Below are 25,425 nucleotides of genomic sequence, written 5' to 3' on the forward strand. Positions count from 1 at the left end.
AAGAGTCCTTCCTCCAATATTTCGACGTATTTCACAAAATTTATGTTACTAACGCATACCACTGAGCTCGATCTTCCACCAACCCAAACAGCTCTCCAAACCATCACGCTGAAACCACCATGCTTCACAGTTGGCTGCAATCTGTTGAGCCAAAACTCTTGGTGAGGCATTCTCCATACCCATATCCTTCCACTGTCCGAAAATTGAGCGAATCTTGATTCATCTGACTATGTTGGCAGGTCTTAATAAGGGCTTCCGTCTAGCTGCTCTGCAACGATAACCCAATCTGTGGAGAATCTGTTGAACAGATTTCAGGCTCATCCCACCAACTTTGGCCATTTCTGCAATCGTTAATCTGGGATCCATTTCGATGCTTCTCTTGACAGCCCTTTTTGTCCTCTCCGATGGACCATGACAACCCGGACGCTGGTCAGTTGTTTCCTTGCCATGTTTCCCGAACTGCATGATGATTCTGTTGACTGTCGAAAGCGGAATTTGCCGCTGACTTATTCCACCATCTGCTTGACCAACTATCCTTCCTCTAACAAAATCTGACAATTCGAGAGAACCATGAGTTCTAGGCATGTTGTAGCACAAGATAATTAGTGTGTAGACCATTTTCATTTATATAGTGCTCTGTTAACACAAATTAGTTAGCATAAATCAGTTAAATGATGAAAAATTAGGTGTCTGTTTACTTGTGACCACTCAGTGTATACTAGCAAAAGTACTCAGAATTACTTGACTTACAAGGTAATGCTCTAAATGGGAACGTGGAGTGCTCCCTTTTACATTTTGAGCTATAGAACAGGAACTGTTCATCAGATGATTCAAAAGTACTCAAATTATACTTTGCTACCATCCTCCTCAGTCAATTGAGCCCTCATTTGTGGCATTATGGTGGTAAAAGTGAAATGGTTACCAAACTCAAACCACCCATTAAAGGGAACTTAACCATATAAACTGAATCTCTAGAGTTGATCCATCTGAATTCCTCTACCAAATTTCATTGAAATTGGTTTAGCATTTTCCTCACAATTTATGAAACCAGACAGAGAGAGAGAGATAGATAACTCTGTTTTGTAGATGAAGGATAGACAGAGATATAGATAGGTATTAAAAAGTAAAAGAGCCTAAAAGTTTTAAGCAAGATTACCGTAAAACATTGTTAAACTTTTTTTCTCCATAATTTTATACCTTAACAATTTTTGACTGAAATTTGATAGTGCTGAATATAATAAAACCTGAGTGTGGTACACATGCTTAAAATCAATATTATATATAGCAGCATGTGGCACGATCCATTTCTGAAATGCTAAACAACTCGATAACATGTTTCTCTGAAAAGTACGAAGTTAACTCTGAAAAGTTAACTAATTCCTTGCTTTTAGAAAACCCAGGAGTGACAGTTACTTATTCAGAATGAGGTCATATAAGTACTGAACACAGTTAAATAATATTAATTAAATCTTTATATACTTAACTGTGCTTGTATACTAGTCGCATAAAACGAAAGGCGGAAGACTTTCAAAATGTCATCCTCTACATCTGTAGGTTTCTACAACAGGCAGTTGCTGTCCATTTGAAACTTAGATTCGTTATGAATACTCTGCCTAAACAATCTATCAAAGATAACCTTAAATATGGTTTGTCACATGCCATTTAATTAAACAATATCCAATTTTCAAGAAATGTGTAAATATCAAATGGAATATTATATCATGTGTAATAAATGGGACCTTGAAACAGTTTCATTGATTTGGTACAACAGCTGTTCCAAAAAAGTTTTCAGACCAATTACTAGCTTCATGATAAATCATTTTTATTTCTTTATGATGTGTGAGCTACTCTTTTATTACTGCCTGATACTTTATCAATGTTATAAAATGTATATACTGTATATACTTTCATAAACGATAAATGTTCAGAACTGGCTCAGATCAAAATATTAGACTTAGTAGCAGTGCATCTCTGGAGTAAGCTGAACTTGGATAATTCAAATTCAACCCTTCATGTCAACTCAAGCAGAAATGCTAATCTAGCAGCAGAATTAGCTGTTTTTTTACATCTAATATAGTGTTCCTATGGGCAAAGTAAAATATAAGAATAAAAATTATATTTAAATCAAATGTGTTTGTTTGTAATGAAGCACAAAGCTACACAATGGGCTATCTGTGCTCTGCCCACCACAGGTATCGAAACTCGGTTTCTAGTGTTGAAAGTCTACAGACCGCTGTGCCACTGGGTGGCAAATCAGACGCGTGATCAAATTATCTAAATATGCAATATTAAAAATTCTGAGCAATAACAAAAAGTTTTTAGTTTTGCTGATTTATTTATAAATTTCAGTATTTTTTACTGCAGTATCTCAGCGTTTTATGTGCAGACACAATATCCATACATATACTGATACTATTTTTAATAAAACTGTAGTTTTGTCATAAGAAAATATGGTTGTAAACTATAAACCTAGGTTTAAGAAATACAGTAAAAAATATCTATTTTAGGATGTGTTTTATATCAATGCAAAAAAAATTAATTGAAAACATTAAGAAATATCAAAAACAAAAAAAAGGTCAAAGGTCTGACTTTTTTTTTATCACAATAGTATATTTAGAAAAGTTATGCTAATAGATGCAGTCATTTTAGAGAAACATCAAACTAGCCAATAGAGTTAAACTGGTTTGGTCACAGCAGAATCAGTACATGAACTTTGACATATAGTGATTATTCAGTATAATGTTAGAAATATTAGTAACATCACTTAGGTATTTTATTTAAACTTTAACTACATAATAAATGACAGTATAAATATTTCTTCAATAATTACAAACTTTTATAACACGAGACAGCTGGTTTCAATACCCGTGGTGAGAACAGCAGAGATAGCTCATTGTGTGGCTTTGTGCTTAACTACATACAAATAAGTACTAGTTAAAGCATAGCATACTAGTTAAGTTTGAAAATTTACCACTGTATCACTTGGAGGCTTTTAAACTACATACAAGTTTTAAAAGCAGAAAATAATTAATCATGGTCATGCAGGATAAAATTATCGATAAAAACCTTCCTACAAAGTTTTAGTTGGATGTTGAAAGTCACTATACAAGGCACCTAACCATTTAAGCAATATTTCTGAAAACTGATCATCAACTGTCCCCTATATTAGGATATACTTCAGTTTCGAATGAAATTGGTAAATCTGTCAAAACAAGTGAATTAGTCATCAGCATGCACTATCTACATATTATACATAAAAAAACATTCTACACTGAAATGTATAAAATGATTGTAAATAATGTCAAAAAAAAAAATGAGGATTCAGTCATCAAATGAAAGCTTTTTGTGAGGTACATAGTGCACTAGAGTTAAGAGTCATCCTCATTTCATTCTAAAATAATTATTTGGATAAGAAAAAACACAATACTGACCCATTATAAACTTCATGATTTGAATATAAAAAAGGAGATACTTTCTCATATGTATGTGGAATCTCATTTCATATACATGTAACTCTGAAACAGACATTTGATTCTTACCTCCTAGCATCTCTGCTGCTTGTTCCCTTTCTATCAAAGACTCTGTCTCAAGGTAGACAGTCAAGGCTGCTACAAAAGTCAGCCTTTGACTAACAAATCTCCAATGATCATGAAATCTTAAAATAATAATAAAAAGTAAGGTTTAGTTGATCTACTTGAAAAACTATATTTAATAAAAGTAAGTAGCTGTTATCCACAACATTATTAAGTTTATCTTTGGAATACATGAATCTCTAATTCCTCAAAAACCCTCGAATGTTCCAGAGCGTAATCAAGAATTGAAAGAGCTTAAACTTTTAATGGTATGGAAAAGGAGATTTAAAGTAGACTTTAACTGTTACATGCAAATCTAGCCAAATAAAATTAATAAATAGAGATGAGCAGTTAAAAGGTTTGTGAAAATAATACAGTAAATGGAAAAAAAATTATCAAAAGACTTGAAATTAAAGAAACTAGTTTCATATATCCTCTTCACTCTCACTCTGTCTTCCGAAGCCTGAAGAAAACGTACAAATGTGATGAAACTAGCTTCCTTAATTTCAAGTCTTCTGATAGTTTGTTCTATTTACTGTGGTTCATTTCACTAACTTTTTAACTGCTACACACACTATTGTGTTATTTTATCATTATAGATGAGCTTGTTAAATCTCTGGAAAAACATTTAAAGATAAATATAAATTATACACTCACAACATGTTACATTTGTTAAGATTTCCGTTTACGTATTAAATGAATTAAATCAAAATTTTATTTAAAAAAAGAAATGTAAATAAAAAACTAAAAGCAACTAAATTACAATTGCACAAGTAATAAGACTGGTATGATTTGATAGTATAAACATGACTTTTGGTAATACGTTTTTAGTTTCTCATTACCTGAAGATGATTTGGGAGAAACCCAAATCTAAGGAATGAATCAAAAACATGAAGTAACCACTAGATTTTTCTAACTGAAAGCTTATGTGAAAAGTAACATTGCTGAGCATGGAGAAATGTAATTTCTTGACTCGGTTTATATGAACTTTGGATTTAAGAACACAGATTGTTTTAATCTTGTATAATTCTGTTGAATGTTTCAACTGATCCAAGTTAGATACCAACACATAAGAAAGAGTGCACTGATTGCTTACATGAATTATAAGTAATTTAAGCTAAAAGTTTAAAGTAATATTTCTTATAAACTAATTTACCCCTTTCCTTTTTCATTAGTAAAGCCTAAAATAACATTCTTATAATTTTCATTTAACCAAAACTGATCTCACATGCTAACTGCAACTGGAGCTTCTGATGCAAAGATTCCTAAATAATTATAAAATAAATCAAGTTTTCTTTCTTCTTAAGAATACAAGTGTTTGCTTCAAGTCTTTCAATAATCCATAACTTAATCCCCCAGGGTAAAAAAGTTTCCCTTACCATCTACCTAAACTTTGTAAGTCTCGAAGAGACACCTAAAGTAAAGGGTTCCAAACTTTCTCAGCACAAGAAATTCCTCCCAAACATTCGGCATCCTAACTGAGGCCCCCACCCAATGAATCTATAGCTACTGAGTACCTTAACAGCACTGTGTATTTTGTGCACTTGCTAAGGCCCCCCCAGTTTGGGAACCTCTGATCTGGAGCTGCCCTAAACATTATTTATTAACCTGCTTAAGTGAAGCCAATACTATGCAAACATCTCTCCTTAAAATATGCCACAGATATAACCAATTTACCCGTTCATCCACACATATCTCCAATACTCTCTCATGTAATCATTAGATTCTTCATGCTTAAGTGAAGCCAATACTATGCAAACATCTCTCCTTAAAACATGCCACAGATATAACCAATTTACCCGTTCATCCACACACATATCTCCAATACTCTCTCATGTAATCATTAGATTCTTCATGGAAGATATTCTGAACTTCTAACATGAAGAGCATGAAAATGCTTTTATACATTTTTAAATACTTTCATTTCTCCAGTTATTATTAACTATCATCTACAGGTTTAATTATCAATAGCCTTGGCATTCAACATAAACATAACCATACTTACTTGTAGTACTGATCTGAAGGAACCTTAGACTTCAGTTCTTTAAAGTGTTTTCTAACATCTTCAAACAATATTCTAGCTTTTTCACATATAGCTGGTACTAAAAATGAGAAAAGCAAAAAAAGAAATTTAATAGAAAAAACACACTAACACTGGACTTCTTGTTAAATAATGTTACACAGAAAGAAAGGCCTCAAGTATATTATTTGTCAAATACAGGTAAATGAAATCCTGTATTTATGGTTTTGGAGGTATTCCATAACTTAGAAGTTAATACAGCAAAAAAATGGGGTATGAAATAATTATATGAACAGCAATGATGTTTTTGTAATTCTTTTACTTCCAGTTTTTAGCTTCTTTTTTACTTAAATCCTGAATTTGTTTCTTAAAATGTTATAGAAACAAGAATCATGTTTTGTTTTTTAATAATAGTGAAAAAACTAAGATGACTGAAGGCCAGATGACCTACAGAAGTCAGCATCACACACCAAGAACACTAAAAATCTTTTATCACTAACTTATTTTAGAAATATGAGATTCTATTACCTTACTGAAAGAAGACAAATTAACAGGATACTAATTTTTGTAATTCTATATAAATTACATATAAATAAAACTGGGAATATTTTAAACATCTGGATTCCCTTCCAATTTCCAGAGAATCTGGAAAGACAACACTTTAGCTTCTAACAGTTCCCTACTCATCCATTTCAGGAATAAATTTGATCATAGCCAGGAACATTATCATCTGAAAAATTTAGTTTTTTTTATTTTAACCATCCTAATTTATCTATGCAGCTAAATTTAAAAACTCAAACTTTGTTTTTTTTAGGTGGTTGAACTGAACGATCTTCTTAAATATGTTTTCTTTACAATTTATAAGTATTTATGATCTGACCCTTCCTACTACTATACAAGTTTCACAGTGAAGAAAAATCCTTAATCCTCTGGAGAGACTTCTGAGAGAACCAAGGTTCAAGTGCTAATATGTTTTTCTTAGAAGTCATTTTAGCAATGACGAAAAAGGAGGAAATCAGGAAAGTGGCAATGGAATGCCCACTGTGGTATTGGCACAGATAAGTCACCAAGACAAGTCACATTTGCCTTCTAACATTGTGTTCGCTTACTCCAGTCTTTATATACCCCACTCAACTTGCCTTGGCAATATCTAATTTGCAAAACTTTACACTGGCCCTCACATGCCCTTTATGCAGATACTGTATATAAGCATTGTATGCAGACAATAAAATCACTTTTTTATACTTACTTCATTCCAGTCACTAACACCAACTATTTGTGGGGAGGAAAGCAGGGAGAGTGTCAGCGGAGGTAAGTATGTTTGGAAATACATTTTCAGTTTAGGAAAATGATAACTTCCAAAACATACATACCTCCACTGACACTAATAGCTAGCATCCCACACTGAGAAGGCAAAGAGGCCGGTGATGACAGAGATCATACAGAAGGCATCTGCAGAAAACAAATATGTATCACGAAAAGTGGTATCACAGTGGGGAACACTGCACTACATCCAGAATATGTAAGCTCTTCACTCAGAACTATAGAAAATTGAAAAGGGTGGAATATAATACAAGTATAATGGTCCAGCCACGACCAAACAGCTGAGGTTCCACAACTCAGATTGGATTTAAGGGATCAGGGTACCCATATCCCTCATTGGTGGCCAGGGCAGTTGGACTGCAGATATAGATATCTTTATGATAGGATCCCTACCAGTGACCACAGAATGATGCATTTCAAATCACCAGATTTATGAAAGAAAGAAAGCAACACCAAAGTGGACAATTCTTCTGATCAACCTGAAGAAATCCAAAAGGCAACATCCCAAGTCTGGATTGACGTGATCATATGCCATACTCCACCAAAGTGCAGAACTTATCCAGTCTGGATTTACAAACAGTTGTCTATACTCCCCCACCAAGTTGGCAAGGATAATTCCACTTACCCATTGAATTATGGAGAGGATGTGAAACACTATCCCACCAAGGACCAAAGATGGGACCGTGTCACGTTCAGATTTACGAGTAGATAGTGGACCCTCTGCATGAACAACACAAGACCTGGCAGTATTCATAAGAGGGTCCAAGCACCTACCCATCAGATAGCTAAGCATCAAATCTGGACTGGTTTTATGAGTAGGCTCCCATGTAGGTTCGTCCTGTTCCTACCAACATCTGGGAAAAAACTTCCAAGAACCCAGGTAGGAAGGTCCCCAACTTCATCCTCTTCTCCAAGAGTGGAGAAAATTCAACACTTCGAAGGAAAATCCTCTGTCAACCACCTCAGTGACTGGAAACTGGGTGTGGTAGGATCTCCCAAGCTCCACTAGTAGAAATAAGGGGGGAACATAATCATTGAAGATTCCTGAGAAACAGTTCTCCAGAGACAGTACAACAAATGCTCCCTAACTTTTAAAAACAAACTGACCTCAATTGATTCAGCTCTAAGATCAGCAGGGACTGGCAAAATCCCCTTTAGCTTTACTCATTATAGTCTATGAATAGCGGTCCATTAGAAATGTTGTAATAAGATATCACCACCGTCCACATGGTCTTATGGAACACCTCATCTCAACAGAGCCCATTGCAACCAGGAACTGATATAAAGGTTGCTAGAGCAGAATTTAAATACAAACATACCCAACTGGGCAACACTCACCACTGAGTGGGATCCAAAAGAAATCAATAGGGACCCTAGAAGAGAAAAGAACAATAACTGTAAGTCAGATAACATGTTACACACCTCCCTGTTAAAAACTAGTAGAGGTAGTCAATACAGTCACAGGGGGAAGACAAAATCCCATCAAAAAGGAAACTGCCAGATCATGAAGGTAATGAGATATGAACGTGTCAGGAGTAGTCCACATATCTGCCCACAAAATAACTTCTAGAGAACAGTTCAACCGAGCAGCCAAAAACATCGATAGGTGTCGAATCTGGTGAGAGGTGGCGTGGAACATATTGCAATCATTAACAGATAAGCCCGAATAGGCAACATGGATCAACTTCTGAAGCCATCTGGTTAAAGTAACAGGTGATAAATCCTTGGATAGCGCAGGATCCAAATGAATAAAAAGTGTGTTACTAAGGCCTCAAAATATTTCCATGTGAGCCACCTAACATTTGAGCACATTGACAGGACATAACAAACAATTCAGGTTTGATCTACTGTAAAGATGAGAAATGCCAGGTAAATAAATAGGAGAAAAAAGATTTGTTTCCTTCTCTGGCAGTGACAGTTTTTGGAATAAATGATCGGTCAGGAAAAAGCAAAATATAGATAAATGATAGAGAGTCCACTGAACATGAATGGCAAATAAATCAGAATGATGGCATCCAGAAGCTAACAACAATAAAAAATAAACTGTGAGAGAAAGGTGATATAATGAACAGGAGGCCATGGGTTCAAAGAGATGACGTGACAAATCATGAAAAACAACCCTAAAGTCCCAATTAGGCAGAAAGTGGCTGATTAGATAAGTCCTCGGGAGAGGAAGCTCTAGTGAAAGAAGGAGCAGAAAACATGGAGTCTAAATTCTCCCCTTTCAGAATGAAAATTAAAATTAAAACCTCCGGGAAAGATACCCCGGGCTGCATGAAGGGCTCCATCTTGCCCTGAATCAGGTCACAGACAGCTTCCAATTTTCTTTTTATAATATATTGGGAGGAAAAACAAAAAATACATTCAATGAAATATATCTCTGGATAATAAAACAAAGAATTCCTGATTATTATAAAGTGAAAACTAAGAAAATGTAAATCACAAAATGTTAGTCTGAATGCTTGTGCTTTGTCGAGGAAAAGTGATTTTATTGTCCTCATACAATGCTTATATACAGTACCTGCACAGAGGGCATGTGAGGACCGGCGTAAAGTTTTGCAAATTAGATACTGCCAAGGGCAGTCAGGTGGGGTATATAAAGACTAGGGCAAGCGAACACAACGTTAGATGGCAAAGATGAAGATCGAGAAATAGCTATTAGTGTCAGTGGAGGTATGTATGTTTTGGAATGATGACATCATGTACTAGCACAGTTCATGTTAAACTTGTTTTTCAAGGGGGAGGTAGCTCAAGGCTAGTGACATGCCAATCTCACAGCCAGATGCACACGGGAATCAAGCTATTCTATGTGCAGAGGTGAGGTATCCTCACAGAAATTCAAGCTTTGATACAAGTGGAAGGCACAGTAAATATAGTCCATTGTGTAACTTTGTGCTTAACAACAAACATCTAATAAATATAGTTAATTTTTACTAAATAAATATTATAAGTTATTATATTTATGTGCATTGTTGGAACACAATAAACTTAACAATAATATTCAATAAATAAGGTTTTGAGTCTCATCAGAATATTTTGTCTTCATCTACTGTACTCATTAAACCTAACTAGGATTACCTGATATCGTGTTATAGAAGAAAATTTCTGTAGCTTTCTAACAACTATAATCTACCATTAAAAAATGTTCAGGAAAAAATAAGAAGGTTTAATGGAACTATACAAACATTCAGGGCCGGATTAAAACCTCCATAGGCCCTAGGCACCTTCAGGATATTGGACCCTCAACCAACATTCAGTTACTTATATATATATATATATATTATATTCCCTCCTTCTACTTTCAGGTAAATAGCTGAAACATGGCAGATGATTATTGAAGAAAACATGAATCTGGACATGCCAAAAGAAAGAAAAGAGGATCCATGGAAGAAGAGATACGAAAACAGCAAGGATCAATGTTAAAATTTTTAAAAAGGATGACGCAACAACCGACCGTTTTGTTACTTCCAGAAGTGGAGGACAGGACATCTCCATCTGTGAGACTGATGATGTAGCAGCATCTTCTTGTTTTCAACAGGAATGCGGTGTTCAAGAAGATTGTTCTCCACCTGAACCACAACCACCCGTGTCGACGGTGTCGGCCTTGTGTGAGGAGGAGCAATGCAGAAGCAGTGATCCTGCTGAATGGGAAGTGAATGCAAAAATGATTTGTCCAAAAAGAATACTTCTACAGACACATGGCAAATGGTGAGACTATTAAACGTGACTGGTTGACCTATTCGCCTTCAACTGGAAAAGTGTTTTGGTATGTGTGCAAACTATTTTCTAATGACGATCATCCCAAGCAATTTAAAACAGGATTTGATGATTGGAAGAACGCCACTGCCTGAATATACTCACATGAGCAGGCAAAATATCATTTACATGCACTCTCTAACAAGTTGCAGCACCAGAAAGCTACTAGAATAGATGCAGAGATGGAAAATACCAAACAAAAAGCATTTAGATACTGGTTTGAAGTTCTAAAAAGAATAGTAGCTGTTATAAAATTCCTTTCTGAGAGAGGCTTAGCCTTTCAAGGTGACAATGAAATCATTGGCAGTCCAAACAATGGGAACTTTCTTGGGTGTATTGAATTATTGGCTGAATTTGATCCTTTTCTTCTTGAACATGTTGAAAAATTCAAAAATCCTAGAAAAGGATATGTGTCCTACCTATCTTCGACCATTTGTGATGAATTTATAGACATGTTGGGATTAAAAGTTGAGGAACATATTATTACAGAAATCAAAGAATCGAAGTACTACGGTGTAAGCATTTATTCCACACTGATCAACTTACTGTAATACTTCGATATGTGCTCTCTGATGGAAAAGTTGTGGAAAGATTTGTGCAATTCATCCCTATTGAGAGACATGATGGCAAGTACCTCTTTGATGTATTGACCAAATTTTTTCAACAAAGTGGAATAGATCTTGCATGGTGCAGATCACAATCTTATGACAATGCAAGCAACATGAGCGGGATATACTCTGGTGTGCAAACAAGATTCAAATAAATCAACAAGTTAGCAGGGTGGATACCATGCGCAGCCCATAGTCTAAATTTGGTAGTATCTGTTGCTGTAGAAAGTTTCACAATAGCTGTAAACTTTTTTGGTGTTCTACAGTCCATATACAATTTCTTTTCAGCTTAACCACAAAGATTGAGTATACTTACTAAAAGTCTCAAAACCAAAAGAATTGCATATGTAGTTCAGAAACACGATGGTCTGCAAGAAGTGATGCCGTGACAGCCCTATTCATGAACTACTCAGAGTCTGATCAGTGTTGCAGAACGTGCTGGACAACCTCCTTCGGCTGTTCATGAAGCTACATCCCTTGCCAAAAAACTTTATACATTTAAAACTGCATTAATATGCACTATCTGGAATGACTTACTTAAAAACTTAAACATAGCCAATAAATCTATTCAAGAACCTGGAACTGAATTGGTCACAGTTGTAAAATTGTATGACAGTCTTCTGGCATACTTCTCAGAGATTCGTGACAAATTTAACAGTTTTGAAAAAAACGGCCAAGAAATTTTCTGAAAGTGACTACACTACAAGAGAAGATGGGGACTGAACGCGAACGTGTGAGGAAACATTTTTTTGATGAAGGAGCCAGGGATGGCACAGTCTCAACCATGAGTGCGAGTGACAGATTTCAAACACAAACATTTTATCCTATTGTAGACAAGCTCATTGTTGAGATGCGTAGACATTGAGAAGCATATTCCATGTTGTACGTCAGATTTGGCTTCCTGGTTGACAAATCACTGTCCCGGGATGCATGTATCTTGAAAGCCAGGAATCTGGTAAAGACTTATTCCAGTGATTTGGAGGAATCCTTTGTTGATAAATTTTTGTTATTCTCAAACATGTATGCGGAAAAGAAAACTGTTAATGAAATGCTGAAGCAACTAATCAACAATGCACTAATAACCAGTTTTCCTAATGTCCACATTGCATTTCAAATTTATCTTTGACTATTTGCAACCAATTGTGAAAGTAAGCGGTCTTTTTCCAAACTTAAAGAGAATTAAAAACTGTTTAAGATCAACTATGGGCCAAGATCAGATCTCTTCTCTTTCCTTACTTTCAATTGAGAGTGAACTGCTTCGAAAGATGGACACAATGACATTATAAGAAATTTTGCACTGAAAAAATCCCATAAAGTGCATTTGATTTATTTTGATATATTGTATGTGATCAATTTTGTTTAATGTTTGAAAAAACCTTCTCTTATTGTCTCGTTTTCTTCTATTAAAATAAAATATAATTCTATTTATATTTTTTAGACTTATTTTTTATAACTGTATATTTAAATTTCTTAAATGATTTGAAATATATTTTTCATAGGCCCTAGGCACTGTGCCTATTGGATAATAAGGCTCTACAAACATTCCCAGATCTGTAGCTGTTTTCCATGTGTTCTAATTTCCTATTATATTCTTTTGTCCATGACTGCAAAAACTTCAGAAAGTCTTTATCTTAAAATATCACAAATCACTGCTAACACATTTTATTTACTCTGTATTGATGTAGATTAATCATAATCTGCTCTATCCAATCACATTCAAGAATTAGCTATAAGTATTTCAAAGATACGTTTCATCATTAATTGTTCAGACTATATGCTGCGGCATAATAAAATTGAATGGCAATGAAAGGCTGTGGTAATAAAACCATAAAAAGAGGAAAAAAATCATATTTAAAACAAGACATGAATCACTGTATTTTCCAAGGGATGATACTTTCTTAGCAAATATAAACTTATTCTTCAGAAGGGTCACAAAATTCAGAAGCAAATTGATAGTGCATTATTTACAGGTGAGACTACTCCGAATATTTTTGGCATTTTCATTGTAAATTACACTGAATAAATGTTAAATATCAATTCTCAAATATTTGTTTAGCTAAACTTGTTAAGAAAGAATTGAAGTTACTATTTTATTTAAATTTTGAAATTTGACTTTTTTCAGGTGTACATTAAACACTTGAAAAAGATGTTTACTAGTCATGATAGGGTTAAGGTCACCCACTCACAGTCCAAAGTAATAAAGATCTCACAACAGATTTCATTGACATTAATCAGAACAGTAAGTATTTTAATAAATACTTTCCTATTTTTGCTATTTGATAACTTGAGGAATACATACTCTTGTCACAGACCACATGTTCCTGAAGTTAAGAACTCTAACCAAACAAATAAATTTCTTTAATATAAATTTAATACCAACCAACATGTACCAGTCCAAAACTCTAAATCAAAACATATAACTTCAGTACTCCAACACTACTTGGTTATAACAATGTACATGTACTATTTGTTATTTCAAAACAATGTCTAAACTACTACTTTTATCAATATAAACTTACTTTCTCTGAGTCCTTCTGGTTGATGCACACCTTGTAATACAGTTAGAATTCTTCTAGCAGTTTGTTCTTGGTCACGGACAATTAACCGAATCTCCTAACATTATTTAAAAATATTTCATTATGCAACTGGGAAAAAGTTTCTGTTTTTTAAAATGTTTATTTATAAAAACAAAAACTGCATTTTTATTAAATTATGCCATATAAACCACCAAGTATTTTTTTTAAACTTTTATGAGTCTAACATGTAAAATGTGCTTTGGTATTTCAATGAACTAAGAAAAATCTTAACTTGAGAAAATCTGTTTCACTCCACATGCAACGGAAATGTTACAAATCAAAGAAGAAACTAAACTTAATGTTTTCAAGTAAAGATGTTAAAATACAAATGGTAAACAAAAAGTTAACAATTATTATAATTAAAGCCTTTATAAATTTCTTAATGGTTCAATGTCAGTTAAAAATAGTTAAAATTTGTTTATGAGAAAACTAAAAAAAAAAGCTAAGTTTATATTATATTCCAGGCAAAACAATTGTTTAACGTCATTAAGAAATAATAAAACTTGTAACCCATCTTCAGGACAGAACATCATTTTTAAGGAGTGCAATCATGCTTCTTAACTTTGTCCAAGAAGCAGAAATAACAGTGCTCCTTAAAAATCCAAGAGTGGATTTAAAAAACTGAAAATACTATAATCAGCATGGCAAATATGAGGATTTCATTCACTTAATTTCAAGAAAAGACAAAGCACATGTGAATCAATGTAATTTAAGACCAATTTCGTTTTAAAATATAACCCCTACATAAGGCCAGCCAATATCATACATACAGACATACACACGATTTTCTGGTTCAGATTATTTTGTGCAAATTAACTTTCTGCAATGCAAGACGGATAGTTGTGGCTTGATTTTGACGAGTAAAATAAAGAATCAAAGATGTCATCAACAAGTACTAGAAAAAAGAACTTGTTCTGAGAAGAGATATTTTCTCTCCTTGGTAATATAGGGAGAGAAATTTATAGCTCTTGTTGTACTTATTAAAATGAAGAACTTTTTCTGAGAAGAGCTATTTTTCTCTCCTTAGTAATATAGGGAGAGAAATTTATAGCTCTTGTTGTATTTATTAAAATGAAGAACTCTTTCTGAGAAGAGCTATTTTTCTCTCCTTGGTAATATAGGGAGAGAAATTTATAGCTCTTGTTGTACTTATTAAAATGAAGAACTCTTTCTGAGAAGAGCTATTTTTCTCTCCTTGGTAATATAGGGAGAGAAATTTATAGCTCTTGTTGTATTTATTAAAATGAAGAACCTCTATGAATAATATTAAAAAATTTGGAGAAATACCAAAGATAAATCACAGTTAAAAGACAAAACTGAGATTTATAAAATAGAATGTGATGCAGGAGTATTCATATTGGCCAAACTAAAACAAACTTAAAGATTACAATAATACAAAGGTTACATAAGAAATAACAAAAGCAGAATGAACACAACACAATTTCATAAAATAAAACTATGATTCTTGCTCAACTTCACACTTTGACTGTTATCAATATCCAAGAGTCATTGGAAATAGTAAAATTTAAAAAAGGAAAAGAAGCATTATACACACAGATGAAGAAGGTACAGTAAGTAAGTCATTGAACTAGTATATAGTGTGACCTATTGTAAAAATTGATCAGTAAGTTATAAAAATAACATAACATCACACAACTTGTAGTAAGAGTATAAATACTGAAAACAAAACTCTTACAAATTACTCCTGAAGATGATGTCAAAACATTTAGTGTTTTTAAGTGGAGGCTACAGTAAGTATATTTTAACTGCATAAATATAAAAGCTGTATTTTAATTAGTTATTGGATTTTAAAAATTATACAAGTTCCAATCAGTTACACATAATTAACATCAAAGAAAAGATTGGTACTGCATTTGATTTTAAAAAAATATCAATATACTGTAAACAAAGTCAAAGTTCAGAATGACTTTTAGATTTCCGATGTTTGAACTCCAGCTGATAAGTGTACATAATCAGGAAGTACACTCTAAGATTCCAAGACATAGTTGATACTGTAAGTTCCCACGGGACTTGGAAAACTTTACAGTACACACAGAAAACACTAGGTGATTAACTCACCTTTCAAGCATTGTAAACATTAAATTACACAAAAATGCAGTGTTTGCACAGTTTAGGTCTAAAATGCGTAATTGGCACAAAACTGAAAATGTTATCACAAATGTTCTTAGGACTAGGCAGGGATGAGCCTCCTTGCCCCTCACTAGGTTAAGCTATTATCCTAGTTTTTTTTACTGGCTTCAAAAAAAAGTATCCCCCCTTTCTAATTTCAAAACTAATTCTGTTTTTAACCCTAAAACAAACCACCAACTGCTAACATATGTTGTGATAACATTCTTCATTAGAATTAACAGTTTTCAAAGTCTTCTATTCAATAATGGACTGTTACAGAAAAGAGTGGACTGTGTAAGGTAACTCAATATGAAAATAAATTAGCAGAATTCAAACCTCTCAAACTACTATTCATTGCAAATAACGGTGGAGATAGAAGTGTCAAAATGGTGTTACCCCAAAAACATTGGGTGGAGAGAGTCTACCAACACCCACTCTTAAGACTAATACTATCCCAAAAACTGCTTCTGGTTTGTAGCCCATTTTTTAAGTCCACACTTCTACAAGAGTTGTATTTTTTGCTTTATGTTTTTATACTCCTAACCCTAATAATATTGTTTTTGGCTGTTAGAATTAGTTCTCTTAAACTGTTATCAAACAGATATATAGATGTAAAAAGAAACTATATTTAAGTTGAATTAAAGAAAATAATTTTATCATTATTACTACTATTTTTTGATTTAGGGTTGATCTTGAATCAAAGAAAATAATTTTATCATCATTACTACTGTTTTTTTATTTAGGGTTGATCTTGAATTAAAGAAAATAATTTTATCATCATTACTACTGTTTTTTTGATTTAGAGTTGATCTTGAATTAAAGAAAATCATTTTATCATCATTACTACTGTTTTTTGATTTAGAGTTGATCTTGAATTAAAGAAAATAATTTTATCTATTACTACTGTTTTTTTTATTTAGGGTTGATCTTGAATTAAAGAAAATAATTTTTCATTATTAACACTGTTTTTTTACTTAGAGTTGATCTTGAATTAAAGAACATAATTTCATCATCATTACTACTGTTTTTTTATTTAGGGTTGATCTTGAATTAAAGAAAATAATTTTATCATTATTACTACTGTTTTTTGATTTAGGGTTGACCTTGAATGGATGAAGGGCCTTCCATCACCTTGCATTTTCTTAAGTTTTTAAGTTCAGTCATTAGTTCCAGTCTTATCATTCCACCACTGAAACACACATCCAATGAGTAGTTTATCTTCTTCTTCATTTGACCTTAATCCCATCTAGTTTTGGGGTCAGCTAGGGTAGTTCTTTTCCAGTAATTTCTATCCTCCAGCATTACACCGCTTCTCTCATGTCTTGATCTATCTAATCTTTCTATCTCAATCTACCTTCAACTGGCATTCCAAATTCATATTTTGAATTAGCCAAAAGTTTTTACACTTAGGAGACTGGCATGATCACCCAGGCTTCCAATGAGTAGTTTATGTACGTCTATAAAATTTTAAACATCTTAATTAAACTGGTTTAGCTCTTATCTTCACAGCTTAAATTTCTTACACCATGACTCATCCTAACACCACCTATTGCAGCAATGTTCTCCCTATTATAAGAAGTTAAAAATTGATCAGTATTAAAAAAAAGAAAAAAAAGGGTCATACTTTTATTCATATTACATTTAACAGAATATAAGCAAAGTAACAAAGCCATTTGTGTCATGAAGGCCATCTCCGCGCCCACCAAACCAAACAAATAATCAAATAACTACTTAAATGTAGCCCCTTGCATCCATATATTACAGAGGACATTAGTTTTATGAACAATCACACCTGTTGCACCAATCATTTCTTTTCCACAACACTGTCTTAACTAATAAAGCCTACCTAATGTTTCTCTTTCAAAATATCCTGCAAATTTTGAGTTTTTTTAAATCAGGGACACAGTTCACATTAACTCATTATAATTACTGGTGATCAAGTCCCCAATAATAACAAAACTTTTAATTATGTCCTCTGAAGTTGAGCTGGGAAACTGCTAATCGATTAATCATCAGATCATTAATCAATCGTTCTCATGAGATATTAAAAATAAAAGAAAAAACCTAAGCATTATTCTCCAATAAGATGGCTAAAATAATAGCCCATTGTGTAGCTTTCTGCTTAACAACAAGCAGAATATTTTGACTGTTTGGATAGTTGGATGAAATAAAAAATAGTAATATAATAATAAAAAACCCGAATTCTAATTAACTGATTATTTTTGTATGTCATGCCACTAATCGATTAGTATAGTGCCCCTTAATCTATAGTATGTATAAAAAAGGTTGGCAGTTAATGGTACCATATAGTTGCCTTCTTTTCTAGTCAGCAGTTCCAAAAACAAGGTTGACAGTAGATGCTACCAGCCTTAGTAGTTTGCCACAGGGTAAGCAAGTTTGGTGATAATATTTTGATTACTTGAATAACTGGAATAATTAAAAATAGTAATAACTCAGAAACCACAATTTACTTTAGTCTATTATTTTCATGATAATCAATTTAATCATACTTTTGATTATTCAAACTTATTGACATAAATTCATGAAATAGTAGGTCAATAAAATTTTGAATGCGAGTCAACAAATGCAATGACATGGCCTTTGACCTGTGACACATCTGGAGAAGGTTAACAGCTCCAAGATGAGAGAGGATGCTAGTTATGGTGGAGGGTTGCTGCATAATCCTTTGCATGTTAGTATGTGGATATCTCACATTAGTTTCTGTGAGGGTAATTAGGAGTATCAAGGCTATTGGTGAGCACAAATTTGTGCCAATAGAGGACAGTATAAATCAAGAAAGCTTTTTATGAGAGGGGGTACAATATCATTTTGGCACTTTTCATTTCATTTCCATCAAAAATCTATGACATAACCCCTGAGGTTATAAGATATGTCTTCATTACTATATGAACTTAAACTATCCCTAAGAGATACTTGGGGCTTTTCCAAAGATTTCTGTTTAAATGGAGCCCATCATGTTTACACAGTATTTCTCTCCCCTACACTTACCAGACTCACAAATCTAACTATTTTACCTGTAAATCCAGAGGAATACCTAGTAATCACTCATTTAAATTTAAACTTTGCACCTAGCTTTAAGTTTCTTGCCAAAACCTAACAGTATAACTGAACCAGAAATCATATGAATCCTTTAAGTTTTTGTCTTTGCCACTAATCTTTGAGAAACAGTAGCAGTCCTTTTTAGCCAATTCCTTTTGAATTTGTTCATAATCCTCCTTTTCAAAATTTCCACTCAAGTCTCGTACTTATTCTTTTATTGCACTATTCTCAGCTAATTCAATCTGCACTGAAACCTTTAGTCAGACCTTCCCATGCTGTACTTACGCATCCAAGTTCATTGTTGTTGGCATTTTTTACATGATACGGGTTATAGTTTGGGCACTTTTTACTTGATACAGATTATAGTTGGGCACTTTTTACTTGATACAGGTTATAGTTAGGGCACTTTTTACTTGATACAGGTTACAGTTAGGGCACTTTTTACTTGATACAGGTTATAGTTTAGGCACTTTTTACTTGATACAGGATATAGTTTGTTAAATCATAAATAAAATATATTCTATTGAAATTTACTGAATGAATAATTTGCAATTCAACTAATACTTCACTTTATTAAAACAACAGCAAAAAATTAAACCCTAATCTTGAAGAAAAATATAGGAATTCGCTCATAGCAATCTGTCAAGCACCTTTTTTGTTTAAAAAATATCAGTTGAAATTTAAGAGGAAATAAGGAATTTTTCAACCAATACAAACAACCTTTTTTGCAAATTTCTATTGAAATGGCCACCATCCACTCATTTAAGGTAGACATTTAATCAAATCTGACTATGAGAACATCAAATTTCATTAACAGCACATGTCTCTCTCTTTTCACAAAACAAATAAATAGAATGCTACTCTATGCTTTCCAAATTATCAACACAATAGAATGTCTACCTTTGGCCAATACTCTTACAACCTTTTATTTAAAATTACCAAAATAATAAATTAATAATAACTTAAGACAGATGCATCAGCAATTCTACTTTTTCTTAAGCTTAAACTTGCCAGCTTTTTACCTCAAAAACTGTGATGTACAGAGGAAACTAAAATAATCTGCTCTACTTGTTTTGACCCTGCCTAGTTACGACAACAAAAATGAGCAATGTGATTAATCAACTGTAACAATATTACTCAAGCCAAAAGAACATAGCTATCTGTCTTACTACATAAACTGAAAAGGGATGAAAGGGTTATCTTATAGGGATGACTTGAAATCTCTAAGAGCAAAATATTAAGGCACAATCTTATTGAAGTTTACAAGTACATCCAAGGGACTAATGAGATAAAGGCTTTTGATTCCTTTATGCTATAATCTGAAGAAAATAAAACTAAGAAGACAAGTTTAACATTTGGAAAAGAAAGGCTAGGTTCCAAATAAGGCAGTTTTATTTTTCTAACATGGTAATTGACTTACAGAATGAATTGGTATCAGCATTAAATGAGGCCATCTTTACACAAGTTTAAACCCTGAATTGATATTTCCTGAAAAATAAAGAGCAAGTTTAAGTTTCTACTTGTCTCAAGAGTGGGTGAACAAGGATAGCAATGGTCCTTTGTCCTGGAGAAACTTAGAACTAAAATCAAAACAGAAAATAGAGGGATAGTGGAGATCTTTCATGAGGCAATGACATTTAATTTTTTTCAGGAGAAGGATACAATTCATTCGCTGATTCTTTCATATATATAAAGGCAGAGAAGTCATTATGTACATCAAGGAAATGGAAGCATTTGAAGAGAAAATTATAAGTTTTCTTGCTGAGAACTGCTGGATAAATATAAATAAATCTGAACAGTAATAATGTTATGCTAGTCAGATAGTTACATAGAAGTCCAAATAGTGAAAAAAAAACAATAGCAGAAAACTTCAACATGCTCCTTAAAACAGTAACACAAAACAAGCATTAACACATGCCCATTATGAGAAACATCAACTTTCCTAAGCTAAACTTGAAAAAATGGACATAGACCAACCACCCTGTTAAAAAATACAACTGTCTTAGCTGAAGATGGCTCCTACCGAAACAAGGTTTAAAAATACTGTTAGTATTAAACAGTAAGATCCAATTTGTATTTGAGCTAACTGTTAGCAAGTGAAAATGGAGTTGTCGAAGAAGCCTCAATGTTACAGGTACAAAATTTTATACAAGTTCCCCTGAATTTATCTTACAAAATAAGGTCATTTTAACTAAGTACTACTACAACTACAGTACTACACATATATTACTATACTAACTGTAGTACTATAATATATTTTACAAATGGTAGGTAAGTCACTGAAACTATCAAAGTAGTGCTCTGAGAGGCTGGCTCTAAGCAAAATTGTGGCATTTGTGAACTTTGTATTTGGCACCCCTGTCCCAGTAAAACTGACACGAACTACAAATTGCAATGTCAATTTTGGTGCCCCTTAGAATGGACCAGAGTTGTTTTCTAACTGTATGGGACAGCCTGATGAGCGAACAGACCCCTTGTTGTCCTAATAATTTTACATCTTCATCCTTGCTACTATTAGAATAGTAAGAAATGCAAAGCATTGTCATCTTGCATAATATCATGTTTACACTTGTTGGCCATTTTTAATTTTGAAGTTTTTCCTCTCACAAATTATACATATTCAAATTGCTACTGGAGATAATAATATACCTTGAAGTTAGGAAAAGATGTTACTGTTACATTTAAAATAACAAGCACCAGAAACTATACATATTGAACAAACTAAGCTTACTTATACTGCCCTATAAGAAACTCTTTGTATACATATTATTACATCACATATCTAGATACATCATAAACAATAAACGTAAAAGTGGCACAGACTATAGAATTACTGTTTATAACAACTCATTTATAACCAATATCGACCTCAAACTTTCACATAAAAAATCTATATGTCCCAAAACACATAAATAGTGTAAGTTTTTGTTGTTTGTGATTTATTTGGATTGTTTTATTAATGTAACAATAATGACATCCGTATATAGCTATATTGATGACTGACATTTCATATACATCTGAGTAGTTAACTTTACTGTATTCAGGGGTGAACTTCTGCCAGTATTCACCGGTACTGAGTATTGGAACATAATTTTTAAGGTGGTACTAGCACCAGGACTTATTTAAGCTGCTTTGTCATTTTTTATGTTTACACCTAATTTTTATTTTATTTTTTTCAAAAACAGGTCCACTTCAGCCAGCCTAGTACCTCTACTTTTTTTTTCTGAGAATTTCACCCCTGACTATATTCTAATTGGCTCTATAGTTTTGCGGCTATTTCATTTAAACAAACCCTTCCTTACATGTCTGTTTGCTCATGGACTGTTGGCGGAGAAATGGGAGGAGGCTCATACCAGTTTCTTGACAATAATTCATTACTTTCTTGGAACATGTACGGGTGGAAATATAACTATAAAATTCTGCTCTTTGGACTGAAAACTAATTATAATAAGCGAGTTATACGCGTCATTTGTTTTCAATATACATTTATTTCAGAAACTATTAGTCTTCGTGTAATACATTGTGTTTGTTTGTACAGCAACATATGTTTCACAATCAGTCTAAATGCATGTGAAACATATCAATGAACGTATACAAATATGATGTAAAAAAATACTTAGTCTTGGTTGAGAAAAATAAGTCTGTTCAAAACATACATTAAAAATAAGTGGTTCATGTTATTTGCTATAGACCTCGTAATCTGTGTGTAATTAATATTACTATAAAAATGAGGTAGAAACCAGACACTGGCACAATAATCACGAGACTATGATAAAGAAGGAAGATGTCTTTATGTGTAACCTTATTGGATATACCTCAGTATATCAAAGCACAATTTCATACATACATATATATATATTACTGCTTTTATTCTGAGATTAATCATTATAAATACAATGTAACTTCTACTTACAATACTTGTCCTTTATTAATATTCATACTTATCTTGACTTGTTATTGAACAAGACATATGAAATATGCTAGTATTAGTGCAATGTTTCGTTATGTACATTATTGGTATCAGTAATTAGCGTATTTATACATTTTCATATGTGCAATTCAACTTCAAACACTTTAGGTTGTGATTTTAACCACTGTATTTTGCAAAACTCACATTTTATCTTCATTTAACTTATCAATATATCATGTCTCTTACTGAACAAACATGAAAGTGAACAGATGTCATCATATCCTACTTTTAACTTCTAGTTCTAGCTAATAATGGTACATTAATATTAACTTCTGATTGGAACAAGCTACTTCAACATAAGACCAAACCTAAACATCAATGTACGTTAATCATTTAATACATAATGACATATTTGAATGTTTTTTTATTATCACATTTATTAAATCTGTTATGAATTCTTTCATCACTTGGATACCTTTACAAACTTAACAATATTAATTTAGGTTGACAATACAAAACCATAAGGAACACATATAGACTTATAAGTCTGCAGACTTATACTCCTTATAATACTTAATATAAAACATATCATCATAATATAGTAATATATATTACCAGAATTAAGGGTGAGACTTGAGTGGTTATGATAGGTTGCTAAATATATTGAGTCATAAAGACGTGGTGTAAAGTTTTGAAAACTACTGTTAAATTGTTTCCATTACCACAAATTCATTGTTGCTGTGGTAGTCTTGAAAAAGACTGTTTACATTAGGACTCGCTATTTGTAGTTTTAAGATATTCAACGCTTTATAGTGTTGATAAGATTTCGTGTATGATGGTTGTTACAAGTCATGTTACAAAAGTAATAATGTGATAGAAGTTAATACCAATTTTATTACTAACTAGTAGTAGTACAAATATAGTGAGTACGACCAGATACAGTCTCACTAACAGCAACACATAACTTGATTAACTGATAACAAGAATTTTAATACGAAAGAATAACTATCATTATCACTATCAGTCAAATATCACACAGTTCACAGTATCGCTATCAATGTATTGTTTAAATTTTAATTTAGTGTATAGTGTATTACTATTAGTAACCTAAGTAAATACGTAAATCAGATTCACCTCACGAAGATCCTGTTCAGTGTCAATGTGTTTTTGGAATGACTGAAAAATTTCAGCGAAAGATTTAGTTTCCGTCGTCATTTTGTTACACGTTTTACTTAACCGCACAATTTAATTTTAATCTAGTTAACTATTTAATACCAAAATATAATCGGTATCAATTAACAATTCTAACCATTCAACATGAAACGATGCTTTAGTCGAAAGTAGTGACATCTAGAAGAAAATAATAGTTAAACAAAATGTAAACCTATCAATATTAGAACAAAAGTAAACAGACCTTGCTGGTTGTTAGTGAGTGGTATTCAGGTACATTGACGTTTGACAGAGAAGTTCATGTAACCGCAAAATAATATACAGAGAGTTATGATTAACTTGGAGGGCAAAGGAAACAAACAAACGTACGTGAACAAATAAAACACATCTTTATTAGATGGGTCTGGCGTTGTCTGGTGAATAATGTGCTCGGATTATAAATCCAAGAGTGCATGGTACACAGCCCGCTATCGTGAATATATTTTTCTCATATTGGGGCTGTGAGTGCACTATAAGAGTCAAGTCCTTTATGTGATCAGAAATGAAAAGCCCAAGAATGGACGGAGAGTAATGTTGACTACCTGCTTTTCTTCTAGTCTATCAACTCAAAATTATTAAGTTAAAACTGCTCTAGCTAGAGACTTGGCAGAATAGATATTGTTGAATAAGACTTAACTTTTGAGTTGACTGAATTGAAGAAAAGAGACTTAACATAATGTGTGATATTCTTAGATCAATCTTAACCTTTCCTCCCAAGAGAGTATGAGATAGGTCCGCAGAATAATAGTAGATTCCACCAAGATATGTACTACGAAATAATTCCGAATTCTCTGAGTCTAACTGTATTTGTGGAACAAAGAGAGAGACTGGGCACAAATGTAAACACGCAATGAAAAATAACCTTTGTTCAAGAGTACAAGCTGCAAAGTATGCATTTTAACTAGCACATCGGACAATCATCTTTTCTTTTTCGTATAAGTTGAAAAGTAGCCTGAGATGTTTATCTAAGTGGAGTTTAGTTGCTTATTTCAAACTGAGAAAACATCACGTTATATACTTAAAGCTATAGCATTATATCTTCCCAAGGCGACTTGTGCTATCTGCGCGCTGTTTGTCATTCCCTTTAGACAATAAGAGCAACTACAGCCTGACTAGCCGGTGGAATAGGTTACTGTTACGTATCTGCTGGTTTGTTAATTTCAGGTAAAATTCTTTCCTAGGAACTTCAGCGATACCAGTCCTTTTTTGATTAAACCAGTTTATTCTTTCTTGATACAAACTTTTAGTACACAGTAATTCC

General features: G+C 32.9%; 1 protein-coding gene across 1 annotated transcript in view; it reads right to left on the reverse strand.

Annotated features, from left to right (window-relative positions):
• Nucleotides 1-24,311, reverse strand: part of LOC106468860 (translin-like) — a 41,988-nt gene extending 17,677 nt beyond the window's left edge. The window contains exons 1-4 of the mRNA XM_013929302.2: nt 24,090-24,311; nt 13,799-13,892; nt 5,578-5,674; nt 3,540-3,655 (exon numbers count right to left, since the gene is read on the reverse strand). Coding sequence (XP_013784756.1) covers nt 3,540-3,655; nt 5,578-5,674; nt 13,799-13,892; nt 24,090-24,170 — 388 coding nt within the window. The 5' untranslated portion in view covers nt 24,171-24,311. The remainder of the gene's footprint in view (nt 1-3,539; nt 3,656-5,577; nt 5,675-13,798; nt 13,893-24,089) is intronic.
• Nucleotides 24,312-25,425: the final 1,114 nt, after the last annotated feature.

Source organism: Limulus polyphemus, unplaced genomic scaffold (genome assembly GCF_000517525.1).
Source record: "Limulus polyphemus unplaced genomic scaffold, Limulus_polyphemus-2.1.2 Scaffold3194, whole genome shotgun sequence".
NCBI classification, from domain to species: Eukaryota; Metazoa; Arthropoda; class Merostomata; order Xiphosura; family Limulidae; genus Limulus; species Limulus polyphemus.